Source organism: Salvia splendens, chromosome 9, assembly GCF_004379255.2.
Source record: "Salvia splendens isolate huo1 chromosome 9, SspV2, whole genome shotgun sequence".
Lineage (NCBI taxonomy): Eukaryota > Viridiplantae > Streptophyta > Magnoliopsida > Lamiales > Lamiaceae > Salvia > Salvia splendens.
Window position 1 is genome coordinate 1504670 of NC_056040.1, and position 23075 is coordinate 1527744.

At 32.9% G+C, this 23075-nt stretch overlaps 3 protein-coding genes across 5 annotated transcripts; 1 reads left to right on the forward strand and 2 right to left on the reverse strand.

Annotated features, from left to right (window-relative positions):
- Positions 1-2604: 2604 nt before the first annotated feature.
- Positions 2605-6770, reverse strand: LOC121747738. 3 transcript variants are annotated; one of them, XM_042141838.1, is made up of 2 exons: positions 6323-6770; positions 2605-2964 (listed from the first exon to the last, which is right to left on the reverse strand). In XM_042141838.1, exon 1 carries the CDS (start codon positions 6696-6698, stop codon positions 6330-6332), a length of 369 nt encoding a protein of 122 aa, XP_041997772.1. In that variant the 5' UTR covers positions 6699-6770; the 3' UTR covers positions 2605-2964; positions 6323-6329. The 3 variants fall into 3 exon arrangements, with proteins under 3 accessions (XP_041997772.1, XP_041997773.1, XP_041997771.1); XM_042141839.1 differs by lacking the exon at positions 2605-2964 and adding an exon at positions 4843-4939; XM_042141837.1 differs by lacking the exon at positions 2605-2964 and adding an exon at positions 5374-5505.
- Positions 2760-5763, forward strand: LOC121747737 (short-chain dehydrogenase TIC 32 B, chloroplastic-like). Its single transcript, XM_042141836.1, has 8 exons — positions 2760-3030; positions 4023-4254; positions 4336-4415; positions 4491-4644; positions 4724-4802; positions 4883-4967; positions 5214-5260; positions 5336-5763. The coding sequence occupies exons 1-8, from the start codon at positions 2760-2762 to the stop codon at positions 5507-5509; spliced, it is 1122 nt and encodes a 373-aa protein (XP_041997770.1). The 3' UTR covers positions 5510-5763.
- A 3404-nt stretch (positions 6771-10174) lies between the features above and the next one.
- On the reverse strand, positions 10175-11984 carry LOC121748902 (actin-depolymerizing factor 1-like). Its single transcript, XM_042143463.1, has 3 exons — positions 11849-11984; positions 10700-10965; positions 10175-10599 (listed from the first exon to the last, which is right to left on the reverse strand). The coding sequence occupies exons 1-3, from the start codon at positions 11849-11851 to the stop codon at positions 10449-10451; spliced, it is 420 nt and encodes a 139-aa protein (XP_041999397.1). The 5' UTR covers positions 11852-11984; the 3' UTR covers positions 10175-10448.
- Between the last annotated feature and the right edge of the window lie 11091 nt (positions 11985-23075).

Genomic DNA, 23075 nt, shown 5'->3' on the forward strand with positions numbered 1-23075 from the left:
TCTTGTGTAATGGGCCAAAACTAAATACTGCATGTGAGCATTTCTTTTCATAAGAACAAAAAACAATTACTACTATTTCTATTCTAATAGTAATCATAAAGATAAATGATAATTAAAAAAAATTGAAGGTGGTATCAATAATTATAATACGTAATAGTGTATATTTTAATAAGATAATATAAATAATAATATCAAATATGCAAGTAAGTAAGAATCAAGAATACAATTATACAAATATGTAAGTCAAGCTATGGAGAAGTAATACTTCTTTCCATTTCAGAATTATTAATTGGAAATTGATTACCTTCAATATCTGCTGATAATATCCAACAATTTATTGATGCTTTATAAAAAAAATTTACTATCAAATTTCAAATTTTAAAGCACAGGAGTAAATTCTGAATAAAATGTCGAAATCTTAAAAAATCAATTATCATAACTAATCATTTTTAATTTTTCCATTCATTATGGTGCATTTTATTTTCATTATTTATTTTGGAATTAATCACATTTTAGTAAAATTTTTGGCGCTACCGACGACGTACGGTACATTACTATACAATGACATAAGTCCTAAATCATGATTAACATTAAATTTTTCGGAATATTTTTTATTTTACTGTTTGATTATGTATAATAATAGCTTATGTAGCATTGCTACATCAATAAATACATTGTTAAATTCATATGCATGTGTTAATTGTGTTATTTATGTGTTGGATTGATTATGGCCCCCTCGCCCTCTCACATTTACGTTATATCAACCTTTTTCTTTTATTAAAGTTACAACTCATATACACTCAATTACTCATGAAGTATAGTAAATACACCTCTAAATATGGTGGTAGCAAGAAAATATCTTATGAATTGAGTTATGAACTCTTATCGTATCTAGTAGCAGTGAGTCTTGAAATAGGCTAACTCTACCGTTGGCCCATTAAGGCCGGAAACTCCATTAAATTCGGTTTTTGGTAGCTCTGCACCAAATCTTTGAAATGGTTGCCGCATCGTTGATGTCTTCTGACAAGGCGACATATCTTTTCTCTACAGAAGTTATGTATTCTGATACGCCATCATTTCGGTTTCACCAATTACAAAAAAAAAAAAAGAAAAAAGAAAAAAGAAAAAAGGAAATACTATAACATACTATATGTTAAAAATGAATTAGCATCATGAGGTTAACATCATAAAATTTATTTTTGTGATGATGGTTTTATTCGCTTCGACCCTTTTTGCTAGGTTGCATGTTACTCCATGTTCTATGGCTCATTTGATTTAGGATATTTAAATTTTTTAAATATATGTTAAAACAATTTTCATATTTAGAATAGCCGACAATGAGATTCTTAGCATTCACCATCAAGAAAATTATACGGAACGAAGATGGAGTGTATTAAAATATAAACAATTTTTATTGCAGAACTACAAACAATTAACTTTTATATATGTACTTGTAATTATCTGTCCTCTTATAATACGCATTATAAGCAATGTATGTTCATTACAAGTGCATACAATATTGATTACAAGTGTATAAAATGTTCATTGTTAATATTTCTGTAATAAGAATTATTCCTAAAGGTGGGATAATATATTCTCTTTTCATAACATTATTTCCTTTATTGAAATTAGCATTAATTTATCAACAAGAGATCCTTCGGCAATCCATCAGTTTACTATTTGCCAACGGAAATTTCCAACAGTAATTAATAAGGAAGCATAATCCAACAATAATTCGGTCAATTAAGTCCGTTTTTAATAGTACCTATTTTTATAATACAAGTTTATTAAAAATGAAAAATTATCAGAATAATTATTAATTTTAATATTTTCTCAATTTTCTGTTTAATGAAAGAAATTGTGTCTAAGGGCTCAGGAATAGTGAAGGGAATAGATGGCCAAGCCGATAAGAGATGCATGGTTGGGAGTGTTGTCTCTTAATTAAAAGATGTAGTAAAATGTATTGTGGAGCCCATGAATAGTGAAGGGAAGAGATGATAAGAGACAAGATTGTAGATCGCCTAACGTGACATTCGAAAAATGATGAGACTGCTCATGAATTTTATCAATTTTTGCAACACACTTAGCAAATAATTCAACCACATTATATTAAAACCTCCATTGTTGTGCTACATCGACTTGGAGTTAATCATGTCTTGCCTATATATTTTTGGATAATCCTCCAACTTATGATGTTTTTGATGGGATGGGCGACATATTTCAACAAGTTGTAAATTTGAAATTAGTATGCACCAAATCAACAAACCATTACAAATAAAAATTTTGTATTTTTTTACATTAGAAAATTGGGGAAAAAATATAAATTCATACTTTTTTTTATTGTTGATATTTAAAGTTGCGAAACATATCATAATCAAAATTAATTCATAGTATTTCCTACAGTTTTCACTATTGAAAATATAGTACCAATTGGATGGAATGATGGCAGAGATCTCATCAATGCAATCCACATGAACACGTTCAAAAGTTTAATTGTCCATACCTTTTGTTATGGCATACCATCTTCAGATTAATTGTAAGAAAATAATTAATTCAATAATGTCAACGCCGACTACATATATATGTTCATGTGAACAAATTAAATAAAGCTTTCCAAATACATAATTCATATGAATAATTTGATATCACAGATTTAAACAGTGTATATATCCCAGATTTAAATGTAGATACATATGTAGAGTGAGTAAATATGGTGAGTAGTGGTTAGAAATAATTTGTCACTCACTTATAATCAATAAATGCTCACACACCCAATTCATACCTATAATCACCCAAAAAGGCAAAATCCATTCATATATATATGGTGTATACCATCACCTCTCATACACTTTATTTCTCTTTTTCTTCTCTTCTCTTCTCTCTGTCACAGACACACACACACACACACAAGAAGGAAGATGTTTAGGTTGATCACAGGTATACCGGGGCCTAGTGGGTTCGGATCTGCATCAACGGCTGAGAATGTGACTGAGGGGATCGATGCGACAAACTTGACAGCCATAATCACAGGTTCAGATAATTGAGAAATTTTTTAAACTTCACGACTTATCATTTGAATTTTGATAAGAGCGAGATAAATCAGAGTTTTAACCAAACTTCATGGTTAGGTAATTAACCATGTTTAATTCACAACTTCAAGCTAGCATTATTTGTTTTGTTGTTTATTTACTATAACATTAATACCTCAAGAATTGTATTTACATCATTAATTCTATAAATTATTTAAAAATCAAAAGTCGATCTGATCATTTTATCTATAACTTCATAAAAGATTAAAGTAACAAAATGAACTTTGTTTTCCATGTAATTTATAAAAAATAGTAATAATTTTAATAACGCTAATGGTGAACTAAACAATAGTTGTTCTCACAAATGCTGCTCACATAAGTTATGCAGTAACTTTTGTTTTTATACTTAGATCCAACTATACAGGAAATTAAATATTGAATTTATGAGATATATGTTGTGCACGTCCAATCATAATTTGCAGATTTAGATCTCTGTACATCCCTCTGCTTATTAGTTGTTGCCATGAGAAAATCTAGCATAGTGGGTTGCTACAACGACATTGATACCACAAATTTAATTCTAAATTTTCTGGTAGGGTTCAATAATGGAAAAAATAAATTCACAGGATAACAAATATAGAAAATTAAATTGATCCACCACACCCTGATAGTGATAGACCAGGCTAGACAAATTTTCAGTACACACACCAATGAATAAAAATTAATAACGACAACAACAACAGTGACGACGACGACGACAACAACAACAACAACAACAATAATAATAATAATAATAATAATAATAATAATAATAATAATAATAATAATAATAATAAAAAAGAGCAACGACCCTCCAAGAACGCATAGGAAGCACAGATCTAACCTGACCAGGTCAAGTTCTTGCCAAAATAATAACAGAGTTTTGAATCATAAATGGAACATTATTTTTCAATATTTTGTTAAAAAAGTTAACAAAAAATTCTCAAACTGCAGGTGGTGCAAGTGGGATTGGTTTGGAAACTGCAAGAGTTTTAGCTAAGAGAAATGCACATGTTATTATAGCAGCAAGAAACATTGAAGCAGCTAATGCAGCAAAGCAGTCCATTCTCAAAGATTACACCAAAGCTAAAGTCACCACCCTTAAACTCGACCTCGCTTCTCTCGACTCAGTCGAGGCTTTCAGTCATGAGTTCGCCACTCTCAACCTTCCCCTCAACATCTTAATGTAACTTAAAAAAACTCATTTTCACAACAATTTAGACATTTTTTGGTTAGTGTTCAATCTGACTTTGGTTTATTTTTCCAGAAACAATGCTGGTATCATGTTCTGCCCTTTTCAGCTGTCTCAAGATGGGATTGAGATGCAGTTTGCTACAAATCATCTTGGTATAGTATAACACATTTATAATATCTTGAAATATTCTCAGCTTAGGTTGTAAGAGTTCATGTTTCATTGGTCAGGCCACTTCTACTTGACTAACCTACTCCTGGACAAGATGAAAGAAACAGCAAAATCTACGGGGATCGAGGGGAGGATTGTGAATCTATCATCGGTAGCACATCTACTCACTTATCCAGAAGGGATTGCTTTCGAACAGATCAGTGATCAAAAGAAGTAAGTTAGTTCATCAAAAATGTAAATCATAAGATGGAAGGCCTGGTGTATAAGGCGATACATTTTTGTTTGGTGGCAGATATGATGACAAGAAAGCATATGGACAGTCCAAACTAGCCAATATATTACACGCAAACGAGCTCTCTAGGCGTCTGGAGGTAACGTATCGCAACCTCAAAAACACACTAGAGCTCTCTAGGAGGCAAAAGTAGTTGTTTAAACTTGTGTGTTTCTGCAGAGTGAAGGAGTAAACATTACAGTGAATTCAGTGCATCCGGGGCTGATCATGACGAATCTGTTCAGATATTCCGGGATTTTGATGAGTAAGAAGTCCTACAATCTAACATGTGTGTTGCACTAAAACAAGATTTTGCTGCAGAAATCTTCAAGTTTTACACTTATGTGTGCTAGTTTTCTTGCACTAAATCAAGATTTTTGCTGCATAAATATTGCACTAGTTTTGTTGCATTAAATCAAAATTTTTTTCTGCAGAGATATCGAATTTACAACACACTGACACACACATTTATGTGCTAGTTTTCTTGCACTAAATCAACATTTTGGTGCAGAAATGTTGAAGCTGGCAACTCACATTCTCTGGAAAAATGTTCCTCAGGTAACAGTCCCTCAAACAGAACATGATGATCTAAAAAAAGTTAACATGTATGTTAACTTTGCTCTCAATTTTCAGGGTGCAGCAACAACGTGCTATGTTGTGCTCCACCCCGGCCTTAAGGGAGTGTCAGGGAACTACTACGTCGACTGCAACGAATTCAAGACAAGCAGCCTGGCCAGAGACGAGGCTTTGGCGAAGAGACTCTGGGATTTCAGCTGCAACTTACTTAAGACAGCTGGAAAAGCCTGAATGCACATCAATGAGTTGAACTCTATTTCAATTTAAGATCTTGTGGTTTTTAATATTTTGTAAACTTGGACAAGAATATTGCTCAAATCATAGAAGATGGCCTAGTTTTTCTTGTCTAAAAAAGTTGTGTTTATTTACATATAACAAATATTTTGAGTGTTATGTGCTTCTGCAGTTAGTTTACTCATGCATTGTAATTGATGTATTAATTTATCTCTCTCTCTCTCTCTATATATATATCACTATTACTACTATCTTACACAATTCTTAGCTGTTTTCTAGTAATTTTTATTTTTAAATGTAATCACTTCTTACCCATTTCTTATAAAAAAATACAAATATGTAAAAAATGTGCATTAAATACAACTCAATGATGATATGTTTTTTATATGTAGGAGCAGTACATTATGACATTTTTTATAGATAACTTTTGGAGCATTGCATTTTTTTTCCTATCAACACTATATATATCGATATATATTGAGGATTTAGGAAAGCGGCAAAAATCTATAACTATAATTAAACTAAATTCGAGCCAATTTAGTGACACAATTCAATTTAATTAGTTACATTAGTTACTAACTAAACCGAGATCAAACAATTTTAAACAAAAAACAATAATCAATTTCTAACTCAAGCTGGAGATGAACTATAATTTCTAAATAATGTGGGAAACAGTAGTAATATATCAGCAAACACTAAAAAACAAAAAAAATTCACAAATCAAAATACCACGACGACGACGTCGTTTGGCGCAACGGATTCGAAAACCGAAATTTATTTCCAAATTAGGGGGAAAATCGTCGAACTAACCGTATTCTCAGAGCGGCGCCACCTCTTCGTCGTCGCCCTCCCACAATCCGAGTGCTCTGACGGCGAAGGCGGATCCGGCGACGATGACGGCGGCGAAGAGCGGCGGCACGAGCATGTCAATTTCGGAGCGCCTGAAGAGTCTCGAGGCGAGGCAGAAGTCCTCCGTTGGGATGTCGAGCGGCAGCCTGACGAGGCCCTCGCCGCGGCAGGGCGGAGAGAGCGGGCTGATGGCGGAGACGAAGGCCCACTCCGGCGTGAAGGAGGCCATCGCGACGGCGGCCGTGAGGACGGCCGTCCAAGCGACGGCGTAGAGCATGAGGAGGTAGGTCGGGGAGGAGAGGGATTCGGGGAGGGAATTGAGGATTCGGAAGATCATTTCTAGAGAGAGAGGAAGTGAAGATGGATCACTAATTCCTTATGAATAGGGAAATTATTCATGCAATTTTGTTTGTTGGTTTAGAAATGGGGAAATGCTGATATAGAGTAGTAGGAGTACTATTTCTTTCAATTTCTTTTTCTTTTTTAATATTCGTACTCAATTTATCAAATTTTGTTTTATGGGACTAACGGAAATAGAAAAATGAGACAGCACGGATGGAGTACAATTTGTTGGGGGTTTATTGTTTGGGAGTGATGATAAACAACCAAGTTTTGTACAACAAAAAAGGTTATAATATTGGTAATTTGATGTATTAATTATATATTAAAATAATAAATGTAGTTAGTGGATAAGTTAAAAAGACTTGATTAGTCTTCAGCCTCATTTTCATTTTTTTTATATATTTGAATTACCTCTGTATTACTTTTCAAATTTGAATTAAAGTATGATTAATTAATTTTAGAGTTCCGAAAAAATAAAAAATTTATACACAAATCATTGATATATGACCACAATTTTATGCACGTTCCATGTACTATATATACGCCCATATGTTTTAATTAAATGCATAAATAAACCGATTTTTTCTCAAATAAACCAGCTTTTGGTTGTACAAAAATAGATTTATTGTTTGGGTTAATACTCGTATAAATCTATAGTAATTGTGTTACTTACGTTTTAATGTTTTAAAATTATGATTTCTATCTCGATCTCTTTAAGAGCATCCGCAGCGGTGCTCGCTGGCGCGGCAACGCGCTGTCCGCCGCTGCGCTCTCGCCGCTGGCACGACGCTTCTTGATGCATTGAGCACGTTCGTGCCGCTGAGCATGCGACGTGGTGCGTTTCTATTCGCCAACGGATTATCCGTTGGATTTTTTTTAAAATAAAAAATAATACCAAAAAAAAAAAAAAATCATATTCCAAAAAATATAGCTGTTTTATTACCGTTTTTTGAATTTTTTTTATTTTTCTAAAGAAATTTAATCCCAAAATCATCTATAAATACACACATTCATCATCCATTTTTCACATCAAATTATCTCTCATTCATATTTTTTCATACAACTCATCTACATCTTGCTCTCTCATGCAAACCCTCTCTAAAAAATTTAAAAATGGATTTCACCGATATCATTGCGAAAGCGGAGCGCGAAGAACAAGAATACTATAAACAATATCGTGCCGCCTATGAAGCCTATGTCGCCGCCACTACCCCTGCCCCTCCTCCTCGGCCAACTAGATCAATTCGCCGCTACATCCCTCGTGACCGCGAGGGAGCCAACGAAAGGCTCGTTGCCGACTATTTTTCGACCAGCCGCGGTTTCCGTAAGATTACTTTCGGAGTCGTTTTCGCATGTCAAAACGGTTGTTTATGCGTATTGTCAACACATTATCCGCCCGTGTTGAATACTTTCAATCACGTAGAGACGCAACCGGTCGGCAAACTCTCTCGGCGTTGCAAAAGTGTAATTGTGCCATCCGACAACTTGCTACTGGGCAAACGGCTGACCTCTTCGACGAGTATTTGTATGTGGGTGAGTCAACTGGAATCTTATGCCTCAAAAATTTTTGCGACGGCGTTCGTTCTGCTTTCGGTGAGGAATTCCTTCGGGAACCCATCTTCGGTTGCTTCATCTTCACGAAACAGTCCATGGTTTTCCTGGTATGCTTGGCCGCATTGACTGCATGAATTGGAAGTGGAAGAATTGCCCGACTGCTTGGAGGGGGCAATACTTAAGCGGCCACAAAGGCGGCGGCCCAACGCTTATCCTTGAAGCGGTCGCCGACTACCGCCTATGGATTTGGCATGCATATTTCGATGTTGCCGGATCTAACAACGACTTGAACGTGTTATATTCTTCACCACTTTTCAATGATGTTTTGAATGGTGTAGCACCGACGATCGACTTCACCGTCAACGGAAATGCATACCACATGGGTTACTATCTCGCCGATGGTATCTACCCAAGGTGGTCGACGTTCGTGAAGACGTTCAGCAATCCGCAAGACCCGAGACGAGTTCTTTTTGCGCAGCGTCAAGAGTCTGCTCAGAAAGACGTCGAAAGAGCTTTTGGGGTCCTTCAAGCCCGATTCAACATTGTGAAGACCCCGTTTCGACTGTGGTACATTAAGAATATCGCCGACATCATGTACATGTGTATTATCTTGCATAACATGATTATAGCTGATGAAGGACCGAGGGCAGCTAACTTTTACTACGATGATGAAGCCGGAAGCTCAACCGCGAGGTCTCCCCCACGCCGAGGTGTGCATACGACGGTGGGCGAGAGGATCGAAACAAGACACACAATGCGCGATACCAGAACCTACATTGAGCTACAAGAAGACCTAGTCAAACACATTTGGGCAAAATTCGGCCACGAGCAGAAATTTTATGAATTTAAGTATGTAATTTTAAATTTTTAGGATTTTAATTATGTAATTTAAAATTTTTTTATGAATTTAATTATGTAATTTTAAATTTTTAGGATTTTAATTATGTAATTTTAACTTTTTTTGTAATTTGTAATAGTATTCCAGGTACTTTTAATGCATTTTAATATTGTGGAACTGTTTTTATTTAAATTGAATAATAAAATGGTGGAACCCTTGAACATGTCCTTACGGAAGAACATGGATGTAGGTGTTGTGCTCTTGAGGAAGAAGAGAGTAAAAATGAATAAAAGTGGGTCCGGACCCACTTCCATGCTCTTTGACAAGAGTATGGATGTGGATGCTTTTCGTATAACAAAATTCCGATTTTCAATCGCGGCATACTATATCAGAATCAGTCAGTTTTATCTCAAGTTTCTATTCTTATTTTTAAGAGATTGATGAGTATAACAAAATTCTGATTTTCAATCGCGGCATACTATGTCAGAATCAGTCAGTTTTATCTCAAGTTTCTATTTATATTTTTAAGAGATTGGATGTGTATGTTTTTAGAAAGTAATTGTCTAAACTTAATCTTTCAAACTCGTATCAATTTCTATTAACAAAATTTCACTCCAACAGTGTAACTGTGGCATGAATCATGAGGTGGCGGAGTTGTGACATGACTGTTCTCCTAAAATAATTATTTATCGAAAGACTGATGAAATTGGTAGTTTATGATATACGTCATTCATACAATTATTAAAGGATGAAGATAATATCGATGGATTTCAAAATATGAGATAGTGATCAAAATGTCTGGACGAGAAAAGTGGTACTACTATTTTACCCCTAATCTAATTGCATATAAACATTGAACAAAAAATGTCATTGCAATTATGTCAACATAAGTGAAAATGGCCACTTACAATGGCATAAAGAAAAACAAAAGTTGTCAAGAATGGACTCAACAAAGCAAGAAAAATCATTTCAAACTCAATAGTTGCAAATGCAGAACCCCAAACAAAGTAAAATCTTCTGTAGACAGTCATCAAAGCAAACAAGAAATCTATTTTTTTGCTAACTAAATGAGATTTTGATTTAAATCAGAAATATAGCCAGTGGTCAAATATCATATCATACCAAAACATGCTGGTCTTACACCTCCCAGATTGTTACAATATCAGCCTGTAGATTAAAACTACAGCTGCAACACTTGAAAACATCATATACCAAAACAAACATAAATTGCATCCAAGTTACAAGAAACAGTATACCAAGTACTTGGCGACTACTTATACGGTTATACCCAAGTTTACCTTCGAACAAACGGTAGGCGGGCATTGCACGAGACACCTGCCTATGTTTGTTCACTCAGATGGCACGGCTCTTGATGACATCAAGGCCCATTTCAGTTGGATCAGTTGCTTGCAGTTCGACTTGAATCCCGTCTAGCTCCCTCTTGAACCTGTCCTTTGAACTGGCGTAGATCATCTTGCTTCTGATCCTTGAGGAGTCAGGAGACCTTGCATAGCAAAAAAGCAATCGAGCATATGGTTTGTGTTCAGCGAGTGTTAAATTGAGTGCGTTAACCATAGGGATAAGCAATGAGATGGTGAGATTACCAAGCAATGAAGAAAATCTTGCTTTTCTGGCAATTCTCTGCTGTCACAAAGTCGAAATCGTAGATGCAGTAGCGACATTCTTCAGCGGGGACACTAGCAGCAAAATCCTCGTAGGTTTCAGTTGGCTCACCTACTTTTTCAACAACAACCTGCTTCTGTTTCTCCTCTATCTTGAAGATGATGTAGCGGTAAGTCCTCTTCGCCTTCAGTTCCAAGAATCTCAACTTGCAATCATCGTGAACAGCCATCCCAGATGCTGCGTTTGCCTGATCACAAGAACGCGTTTAGATAACATAAACATCTTACTATGCGGAAGTAAATCAGGAGAAACATGATGCTTGCGTGAAAATCAGTAAACTAAATTAGTAAACAAACAGCAGAAGCATGATATTTAACAATCCGAACCTCACAAAAATGTGCAATGTATACCCCCAACACACACACACACATCATCATCATCATCAAAGCATCAACAACCAACAGACATTATACCAAAATCACAACTCGATACATCTAAAGATAGTTAGCTATTTTGCCACATACATACGCTTTAGCCTACATGATGATGAATACAGATAGATCAAACTATAACACCACAACAACTATGCCATTGCATCGTTATAAAACAGATAAAGAGGAATCACCAACAACAACAAAAAAATATGTTTAAAAACTCGAATCACATACGATTTATCTGCTAAAACAATTACAAGTTAGGATGATTTGCAAAAACTTCAAAAATTGGACAAAATCATCTTCAATCGAGCAAAATTACAGAAACGAATAGCAACTAGTGTCAGATCAGTCACACATCAGGCACCACGCGTCCACGCCTCAAGCACAATTAAGCTGCAATCCTTCCACGCGAATTCCAAACTTATCTCAATAGTTAAATGAATTCGACACGAGTTCCGATTCTCAGCACCGGAAAAAAAACAACTCAAAAGAGAAGCATCCAGCATAAACCAGATCACCGGTCTAGATTATTAGCCGACTAAAACAGATAGCTCGCCAAAACAAAAATCGATAACTTATTCGAACTAGACGAGGAACGAAATCAGATCAAGCGAGCCACGCGTGATAAAATAATCAGGAGACGCGATAGCAATGCAACGGAAAATCTGGAGAAACAGAAGGGCGGAGACTCACCATTTTCGATCGTGCTTGAGTTTGAAGCAGAGAATGCGAGGACCAGCGGAGGACTGTAGGCAAAGAAAATGAAAGAAATTTTATAGAGAGAGAGAGATAACGTGGAGCTCTCTTTATTAAGCAGATGTGGTAGGGTTTTTTTACTTCGATTTTTTACTGCGTGTTAAAGTGAAACCAGATTAAAAGTGGTTGCGCGAACGGCCCATGATTTAATTACTGTATTTCTTTATGAATAAAAAAGAGAGAAAGAAAAGGGACTATACTATACTCCAAAATAAATTTTAAAAATTATATAGTGAAAACGGCTCATGATTTAATAGGTTATGCATCAATGAATATATAACTAAATATATTATAGCAGTATGAAAAATGGAGTATATAAATTGAATCAATAATAGTTTTCATTTATCCATATAAAACATCTTAGCAATTGAGTTACGCTTTACTGTTGAATTCAAATACTATTAAATAAACATTTTTTATATCATACGCTTTACTGTTGAATTCAAATACTATTAAATAAACATTTTTTATATCAGAATACTAACCATAATTATAAACTTAGAGCATGTTGGTCAATATTATTCTCCTTTACTCTCATTTTATCATCTCGTTAAACTTTTTAGAAAAAAAATACAAATGACGATTTAATGTCTGTTGATTCACTATCGAGCTAGATAGTTGTTGGAGTTCTTAGCGGTCTTAATTTGAGCAGTTTCGTTATCCACATTGGACCGGATGGTGGGTCGATTTGTGGCTAAAATGGTCGAATCGATAGATCCGCTCTGATTTTTTAAACATTATCTAGCTCTAATTGACCAACCATCTCTTGATAACCTTGCACATTTAGCAATGATGAAAGGTGAATTGGGAGTATAAAATTATACGAAATATTCTAGTTGCGATTTATCAGGATATATATTGTGTTAATGTAACTATAGAATTAGATTCGTAGCGTATATGTAATTACTGCAGATTAATATTTAGTTTATTGTTTTTGCTACATTATAAATTTTTCTCAAAGCGCATCAATCATTCATAAATGAAATGAAGAATATTGCACAAATTATTATACAAATATGTTAGTAACATTAATTGACTCGAATGAATGGAGCAAATAGTGTGTTGCATCAAGTAAATAGCATTAAATCAAAGTATTGATTAATTTTAATGTATTATCACAACGTATGAACAAACTCTAAATATATCATAAATTATTTTTTTTGATTATTTTTTTCTCTAAAAACTTTAGAAGCATGATAGACTAGGGTCTCCTCCAGAGATTTTTCTTTGTAAACTGTGATATAAATATAGGAGGAAGCTAAAATAAAGTAAGACTTCAAATAATATTAGAGCATAGTAAAACTCAGATCATTAATAAATTAAAATAATAAAGATTATTCGTATATTTTAATAACGAATGGATTATTAATTTTTGAGTATCATTTTTCGAAATACATAAACCAAAGTAAAAGAATCTAATGTGATTTCCAAACATCTAAATGTGTAAAAAATATGGATAAGAATATAATAATGATGCAAGCCTAGTAGTGGGGCCCACCGCATTTTCTCTCTCTACATTCCTGCGTTAATTCCACGCTACTCGATGATAATGAAATGACTTTTCACACTTTTTCTAAAAGAAAACATAAGAGCACCCACGGCCAAGCGAGCACAGTTGTGGGTCCGGGCCCACTTTTTTTGTCTGCTTTTCGGCAATAGCACAACACCCACAGCTGTGCTTTTCCGCAAGGACGAGCACAATTCAATTTAAAATTCAATTAAACAAAAATATTTCCATAATATTAAAATTCATTAAAAACCCAAAATAAGATTACAAATGACAAATAAAATAAAAAAGACATAATTAAAATCCTAAAAATTAAAAAGTACATAATTAAACTCCTAATAATTAAAAATTATATAATTAATATCCTAAAAATTAAAAATTACATAATTAAATAAGTGACCGAATTTCGTCCAAATGGATGATGAATGTGTGTATTTATAGATGATTTTGGGATTAAATTTTTTTTAAAATTTCAGAAATATTTTCAGAAAAACGATAATAAAACGGTTGTATTTTTGGGAATCCGAAAATATATTTTTTAAAATTTTTGGTATTATTTTGGATTTTTTAAAAAATAAAGAAAAAAATGTCAATGGCCAATAGAAACGAGCCACGTCGCCCTGCTCGCTGGCACGGACGTGCTCTTAGCTAAGAGCACGTCCGTGTCAGTGGCAAGAGCGCAGCGGCGGACAAGCTCGTCCTTGCCAGCGGCAAGGACAGACGGTGAGCATGTGCTCACCGGTGCAGATGCTCTAAAATTAAATTTTCATCGGATTATTTAGTTCTGGTGTTGCTTTAATTGTAGTAGAAAGACAAATTAATTTACTTATTTTAAATTTGAGTAACAGTTATTTAAATCATGAATTATCCAATTTTGTTGATATAAAATTTGAAAATAGAAAATCATTTTGTGAAATGTCGTATCTTAATAAAATAATGTGATGATGACACTCAATTTAAGTTTTTCAGTAAAGTAAGTACATCATTTTTCATATTTCTCATTATTTTTCTTTTTTTCTGTCATTATTTGAATATAATAATGTTAGATTTGTAAACGGAAGGACAATTGAAATATACTAAGTATTAAAACTTCGTGATTTAAGTATATTATGTTTTCAAATTTTTGGGATCGACCATAATTTTGATTAAACTTAACTTTAATACGAGTAACTATTAGTGCAGTATGATTTAAATGATGTTATGTGGTAAAAATTAATGAATTTTAGCTTTTAGTGGGTAGATATAATTTTTTTGGTTTGGACCACATGTTTATCGAATTCGCATTTGGTGAAATCCAACTAATCTTGTTCGACCGGGTTTGCGGATAAGTTTTCCATCAACTAAATCAACTAATCTTGTTCGACCGGGTTTGCGGATAAGTTTTCTTGTTCGACCGGGTTTGCGGATAAGTTTTCCACCAACTAATCTTGTTCGGCCAGATTTGCGGATAAGTTTTCCACCTGGTGACGGAGTTTGAACTCCTGACCTCAAGATCAGCACAGCTCTGCGCTACCAATTGCCCTACATTGGTAGTAGGTTGGTATTTTGTTTAATCTTCTTATTAATGTTTTAGTTATCATATATTTAAATCATTTGAGCCAATTTATGCCCATCGAATATTTATTTATTACACTTCTTACACATTTGGGTCTACTTATATGTCAAACAAATACCCGGGCCAATTTAGGCCCATCGACAGCACTATTTGTACATATAGGTCATGAAAATGGGCCGAATTCAGAGTGAAGCCCAATTTATCTTTGCAAAAAATAATTGTCGAGTAGCATAATCTTATTTTAATTTTCAATATGATAAATTTGTATGTATAATTTGAGCAAACTAATACTAGATCTTTGTTTTAAAATTAATCATCATGACTGAAATTTATCAATATGAAACGTGTTTTCATTTTCGATACTAAACATTTTTGTTATAAATAAATTATGTGTAGCAAATGATTTCAATATCTTTGGATGGAAATATTACAGAAAAATAAAATAAAATAAAATAAAAACTACTTATTACTTTGTTAGTTTTTGTAAAAGAGAATCAATGGACTGATGGAGTAATCATTTTTTATTATTTCTGTAATGACTCAAACCTCGATTTATTGGATGAAAAAAAATACTATATCTTATCAACTTAATAGTGTTCAATCATCAAGTGTTTGAATTTAAACTTTTGGCCATTCTGTTTTGTTGGAAAAATAAACTTACAAAAGCCGTCCTAATATAGTTTTTGGTTTATCTTATTCTCGTTAGTATTTTTTTTTCAGAGATTATATATATACACTCTTTATTGCACAAAAATATCTTATTTTTTAGTTTAACCCAACAAAGATCTCACATTTGCATATTTCTTAAAATTAAATCATTATCAACATATCTAACTATTTTTCTTTTTATTTATTATTTTTTCTATCTGCTCATCGCACTAAATAAAAGTACTAAATAACATCTCAATATAACTTGATACCCACATCTTTTCTAGGACGAAGGGAGTATATTTGAGTGACCATCGTCAAGATTACCTTTCGATAATGTTTTTTTATTTTAGCTTTTATCTTTATACATTGACATGTATTTTTATTTTTCCTTTTTGTCTTTATACATTGACATATCTTTCGTAAATTGTGAACATATAGATTATATTTGATGGGAGCTACGTTTAAATAATACTACTCCACTAACATAATATTTTTTTTTATAATGTGTATACATTGAGCTAACAATAAATCAAATTGATCATTTTTATCACTAAAATACAATTACAAATTTGTTCACCCTACCAACCATGGTGAGCATATGGTGTTTATTTGGTAGAAGCGAAGTGTAAATCATAAGTACTACTAGTATACAATACAGTGTAAAAATATTTAATTTTTATTGTCTATATGCATTGTACTATCATCAAATTCGCATTGATCTGTATTTATCCCAAATTAAATACTGTTACAAAGTTCTCGATCCCACCAACCATAACGAACATTTGACTTTTATTTGGTGGGAGTTACGTTTAAATGACATAATACAACATAAAATATTTATTTATTTATTTATACTCTATACACATTGAACTCTGTTAAATTCATGCCGGTCAATAGTTATCCCGACTTAAACACATTCACAAAGTCGTCGACCCACCAACCATGAGTCATGACACACATATATATGGCTTTAATTTGGTGGGAATACAACATACAAATTTATCTGTAGTCTATATGGATCGAACCACATTAAACTATATCGACTAATATTTATCTCAACTTAAACATAGTCACAAAGTCGTCCACCCCACCAAACATGATGAATACATTGTTTTCAGTTGACGGTTGTGATAGACGCGTAAATAATATACGGAGTACTATAAGACAACATAAAACATTTATTTTTGCAGTCTATACACAATGTACTCGCATTAAACACAAATCCATCAATATTTATTCCGACTTAACAGGTTTTCTTATCCTTTTGTCATTATTTTGAGAAACTAATATAAAAATTATTAGACTATTTATTTTTTCAATCTATATGCAATGTACTCGCATTAAACTCGATTTGAACAATATTTATTCGACTTAAACATAGTCACAAAATCACCCACCCCACCAATCATGACGAACGTAAGGTTTTTATTTGGTAAGCGTGATGCGTAATATAATACTCCCTCCGTCCCGGGCTACTCGCTCCTTTCCTTTTCGGCACGGAGATTAAGGAATGAGTTTGAAAGTCAAAAATGACGGCTGTAGGTGAAAATTTTTACTAAAAATGGAAAGAGTGCAAGTAACTTGGGACATCCAAAAAGGAAATAAGTGCGAGTAGCTTGGGACGGAGGGAGTACTATAACATAAAATATATTTTTTTTAAGTTTATATGCATTGAACTCACATTAAATTCAATTTTATTTATTTATTCAGACTTAAACATAGTCACGACTACTCACAAGATCGCCATCATACCAGCAATAGGTTCACACATAGCAATTTTTATTTAGCGAGAGTTACTACTTGTAATACAATTCCTTTTGCAATGATTCAAATATTTAAATTTATTTTCTTATAAAAAAATATAAGGGCATTAGCAATGGGGCGCCCTAAGGCGCGCCCTAAGGCGCGCCCTATGGCGCGCCACGTCAGCAGTTTTATCCTCCTACCTCCCCACCTGCAGTGGGGCGCCCTAAGGCGCGCCCTAAGGCGCGCCCTATGGCGCGCCACATCATCATTTTTTTTAATATTTAAAAACACATACGAATTTAAAAAAATTAATACATTACAATAAGAATTAAAAAAACTTCATTTCATTTATAAAAATTAATACATTACAATGCGAATTTAAAAAAATTAATATATTACAATGCGAATTTACTTTGAATAAAATTTTATTACAATACGAATATATACGTATATAATATTTCAAATATGATAAATAAATTGAATTAAACAAGTCCGGATTATTTATAATGCATATGAATTTTGATAATGACGTCTTTTAATATATAATAGAGTTTAATTAAATTAAACAAATTTATTAAGATGATTAATTTCAAGATATAATAGAAAATTATTTATTTTTCAAGTTATCTCAACTAATGCTTGTAGCCCAATGGTAAGAATTATTGCCTTCCAAGCAATAGACCCGGGTTCGAATCCCAGCAAACGCATTTTTTTAAGTAAAATGTGTGTCATCGTCCGCGCCCATCGTCCGCCGCCTCCGCAATGGCGCGGACGATGGCGCGGACGATAGGCATCGGGCGCGCCATCCTCCGCGCCCTTAGTATCGGCCGCGACGATCGTCCGCGACCTATCGTCCGTATCCGCAATGGGCGCGGACGATCGATGGCGCGGACGATGCGCGCCATCGGGCGTGCCATCGTCCGCCCATTGCGGATGGCCTAACAATAATTCTTCATTTATTTGAGGAATTGATGGGCGTCAAAACACTTAAATTGACCGACAAATAACGAGAGAAAAAAGCAACCGCGTGAAAATTGTTGAACGCCGTTTCTTCATATCTTGTGTCGGTGTATTTTTTTCTTACAAATATTTGTCACGAAATAGACTTTCGTTACCTAATTTTTGATATTTGGCCGTTAAAGCAAACAACTACCTTTAGATTTTTTTTGCAACCAATTTTTTCTCAAGAAATCACCACCTCCACAGTGAAAGTCTTACACCTGTCCCCATCACCAATATCTTCATTTTCTTTTTCATTTTTATTTATTTTGTGAAACTAATATAGAAATTAATAATTGTTCATCTAATTGCACTACGCGACAAACAAGTTTTCATGAACAAACGTGATTTTTTTGCTTTTCTCGGCATTTCCTTTTCGAATTTTGTTTGTGAAGAAAAAGGAAATCGATTGAATTTCTCACTTTTGAAGTTCGATGATCGTTTGGAAGGAGAGAGCACGTAGATCAGAAGAAAACAAAATTCGTTGTTTAATCTGCTTAAAATAAAGCTGAAATTATGATCAAATCAGCTGAGAATGAGATTCCGATCGTAGATCCAATTGTGAGATAACGCTGCGATGATTCTATCAGAAATTCAGAAACCGATTGGGGAAAAAAATGAAAACGATTAATCAACAAAGGAACAAATCTACACTAGCAGCATTTCAGAAACTGAATCACGATAACTCTGCGCTATTACTGACATTAATTAATCTGAAGCTCACATTTATCACTATAATCGAAGATCTAATTTCAAAACAGCAGAGAATCGGAGCAAAAAAAACAAAAACTTAGAAGAAGAACTAGCAACTAATTTATTTCATACTCGCGGCGGAGGAGGAGTGAGATCGACGGATCATCCTCGGCTAGAGCGATCGGAGCCCTGCATTTCCTCCGCCGGCTTCGGAGGCGGAGGCGGCGGCAGGTGAACTCCTCCTCCTCCGCCGCCGCTCTTCTCCGGCGGAGGATGCGGAGGCTGAGCGGCGGGAGGCGGAGGAGCGATCTCGTCGGGGAGAGGAGCGGTGAGGTTGTCAGGAATGACGAAAACGCCCAGCGACGGCCGGCGCTGGTGGCGGTTTGCTCTCTGCGACATCTCCTTTTTGTAGAAGGGCAAAATGTGGAGAGAGAAAGGAAGAAGAGATTGATGCTTTTGGAAGTTTGGGAAATGTGGTGGAGAGATGTGGTGAAGGTTGGGTTAATTTATAGGGGAGAGGTGAAGTCAAAGATTATGCATTCACATTGGGATTATGTTGCATTAATTTACTCATTTTTTGCTAATCCATATGAAAAAATTGGGATTTTGGGGATTAAGGTGATTAGGTGTTGTTAGGCTTTGAGTTAGTTGGATTTCAATTTTCATAGTAATTGATACATTTATAATTCTGGTGAATTTAAAAACTAAAATGAATATTTGCCGTACTTTATAAAAATAGATTGCATTAGAGATCATTGGGCTAAGGTTTTAATTTATTTAAGATGTTTTTTATTTTTAGTAGTAAGTAATGTTTTTTCTCATTTTTATCGCTTTTAGCGTCAAAGGCAAACATGATCATTTTTGTTTATCTTCATTTATGTCTCTTCTATCATTGTTCTTTATCTTCTCATTTATCTCTCCTATCATGTGTTTTAAAATGGTAAAATTAATTTAAATGTCTCATTACCACCTTTTTTATAATCTCAAAATTATTATTTAAATTTTTTTTATTTAGTTCGAAATTTTATAATGTTAGATGATAGAAATATATATATATATATATATATATATATATATATATATATATATATAACGTTGTTGTTTATTTAATTGAAAACAAAATACATACGCGTGAAACTATAAAAATAAAAATAAATCATTTAAATGATTAAGTTTATATGTTCCCAAATATTATAAAAATGTAGAACTGAAATTATTATTTTAAGTATAAAATTAAACATAAAATATTGTTGCAATAGATAAATATGAATTAACTTTTTAGCATAAAATAAACTTAACTAAAGGAGAATATGAGCAGATAATAGAGAAATAAAAATTTAATTTAAGCATAAAAGTAAATATAAATTATTGTTTCAATGGATAAACATAATTTAACTTTTTAACATAAAATAACATTATTAATTAAGAGAGACTATGAGAAGATAAGAGAGAGAAATAAGAGAAAAAATAGATGAAAATAAATAAATAATCAAATTTGCTCTTGAGGCTGAAAAAAGCAAAACTAAAAAGAAATGGTCTAAAAAAAGTACTTTGAATGAATTAAAATTCTAATCTAAAGATCTCTGGAGCAATTCATTTTCTTAAGCATCACAATACATTTATAATTCAAACGTAATTGAATTTTTTTTAGTATTCTATTTTAACCTTTGATTCTCGTAGTTAAATATATAGACCATGTCTTGAGAAATTGTACAAAAATCATGTCACGGTGAAACTTAACTTTTGACATAAGCTTAAACAAAAAATTATTCCTTTTACGAGAAGAGTGATACTATTTAATTAGGTTACGAATTGATGCATCAATTTTTAATTTTTTATTGTATTTTAAAAGATACGTTCAATTATATTTTGATTTTTAATCGAGCATGTTGTGGGTAATTTGGAAGTCACATTTTTTAATTTTATATAAAAAAGATGCTTAATTGCTTGTAAATAATGAAATTGCAAGCATTCGATTGAGAACTTCCACGTTGGAAATATAATTGAAATAACTCTATAAAAGGCCCTACGGCATTTGGAAATTTAATTAAATTTGGAAAAGCTTTTATAGGAAAAGGAAAATAGGTAGTAGTAGTAGTAGTAGTATATTATTACCCCCTTCACCTAATGTTTATTTTTGCTCTTCCTTTTGGATCATTATATATTATGATAAATTTTTGTTTTTTAATAGTACTTATACTATCATTCAAGGTATAGTTATAACAGTCGAACCACAAATATATAACATATGTACTATTCGAGTCTCCATCAACTTTTTTGGCCAGGTCCTAAATAATCACAATAGTTAGACCACAAATTTGAAATGACCTATATTGTGTATGATTTCACCGCTTTCTTTTTAATTCACTATTTATTTACTTATTAGTGATGTCATTTTTAAAAATTTTACATAAATATTACAAACTATCAAAAATTTAAAAATTACATAATTATAACCAAATATTACATACTTATAATTTAATAAATACAACGTAAAATCGTAAAAATAAAAAATAAAAAATAGAAATTTAAAATTCAATAACTACCGATACCATGTGGTGCAACAAGATTTGTCTTTGTTATATGGTCCAGATGTCTCGACAGTGCACACAAGTGGCTTATACTCGATATGCAGCCACCTTGTTGGCTCATTCCCCCGTAACGATATTCTCTTGATAGTGCATCTCAATCTATTTTTTTGGTGTCGTTGTGAGTGTTCTCACATAGCTTATCCCTCACAATCACTTGCATCATTTTCAACTCTTTTATAGTATAATTTGTGTTCAAATTTTTTGAGCCAAAAATATGTGCACGAAAAGAGTACTGTATTAATTTGTTTGTGTGGCTAACAAAAAATATGTGTGCTTGTGTGTGTGATTAAGAGAGAATATATTATATGGATATAATATGCATTATTTATATTATGTCAGTTTTCCTAAAACTTTGGGAACACTTGCTGCCAAGCACACTTTGAGGACAGTCAATGGCTAAGATAATCATTTTTATTTACAAGTAGCAAAATATTTTTATCTTTTTTATTTATTTTACTCTTGTGGCTGTGGGTAAGACTACTAGTGGCTAATTTCACGTTTGAATTTTTTTTTTAATTTCACGTTTGAATTGAAGATCCATGGTTTCACAATTAATTTACTTGGTTAATTTAAATTGTTTCCTATAATTCTAATGCATTTGTTTATTCTAACATGTATTTCCATGGAAATCGGTAACTTCTTATTGTTGTATAATTAGCATTAAAAAACAGATAATAACTTCATTGTTAAACCCCCAAAATCGAGATCACTAAAATTACACCTTACTTACCATTATTCGTGGATTTCATCTCTTGTTTTAAGAAAATTAGTATTTTATGGAGTATAATCTGCAATTATGCATGTTATATTATATTAATTCAAAATCTTATTTCATGTTTTTTATAATTATATAAATCAATATATACATATCATAACTGAATTGTGAATAATAAGAAATAAAAGTACATAATTCAATTAAATAATACTCCATCCGTCTTACAATAAGAGTCATGTTTTGCCATTTCGGTCAGTCCCACAATAAGATTCCTATTTCACTGGTAAGTAGGCCTCACATTCCACCAACTTATTCCACTGACATTATATTATAAAACTAATATATAAGTGATACTCATATTCTACTAACTTATTCATCCTACTTTTCTTTACATTTCTTAAAACCCGGGCAATAACTAAATAAGACTCCTATTCCGGAACGGAGGGAGTACTACAGAGTAAGTATATAATTAAAAATGAAAAAAAAATCCATGACATAAAGGAAAAATAATGAAAAACAAATCGTGTTACTAATGCTTTTATAACACAAATCTATATAGTGCATTTGATATCTTTTAAGAGATAAGTAGTGCATTTCTTAAGTACTAGTAGTACATATTTTATAAATAAAACATGATATACTATTGTGTGACATGATTATATGTTTTAATAATGCCATTCAAATTCATAAAATCCTTATACCATTTG

What these genes read in the sequence shown, in the direction of transcription:
- LOC121747737 (XM_042141836.1), top strand. Translation starts at nt 2,760, where the DNA reads ATGCTCACACACCCAATTCATACCTATAATCACCCAAAAAGGCAAAAT. An exon ending in CTTGACAGCCATAATCACAG is followed by an intron (nt 3,031 to 4,022) that starts GTTCAGATAATT and finishes CTCAAACTGCAG; the next exon opens with GTGGTGCAAGTGGGATTGGT. An exon ending in CAGATCAGTGATCAAAAGAA is followed by an intron (nt 4,645 to 4,723) that starts GTAAGTTAGTTC and finishes GTTTGGTGGCAG; the next exon opens with ATATGATGACAAGAAAGCAT.
- LOC121747738 (XM_042141838.1), bottom strand. Translation starts at nt 6,698, where the DNA reads ATGATCTTCCGAATCCTCAATTCCCTCCCCGAATCCCTCTCCTCCCCG.
- LOC121748902 (XM_042143463.1), bottom strand. An exon ending in AAGATTTTCTTCATTGCTTG is followed by an intron (nt 10,600 to 10,699) that starts GTAATCTCACCA and finishes TTGCTATGCAAG; the next exon opens with GTCTCCTGACTCCTCAAGGA.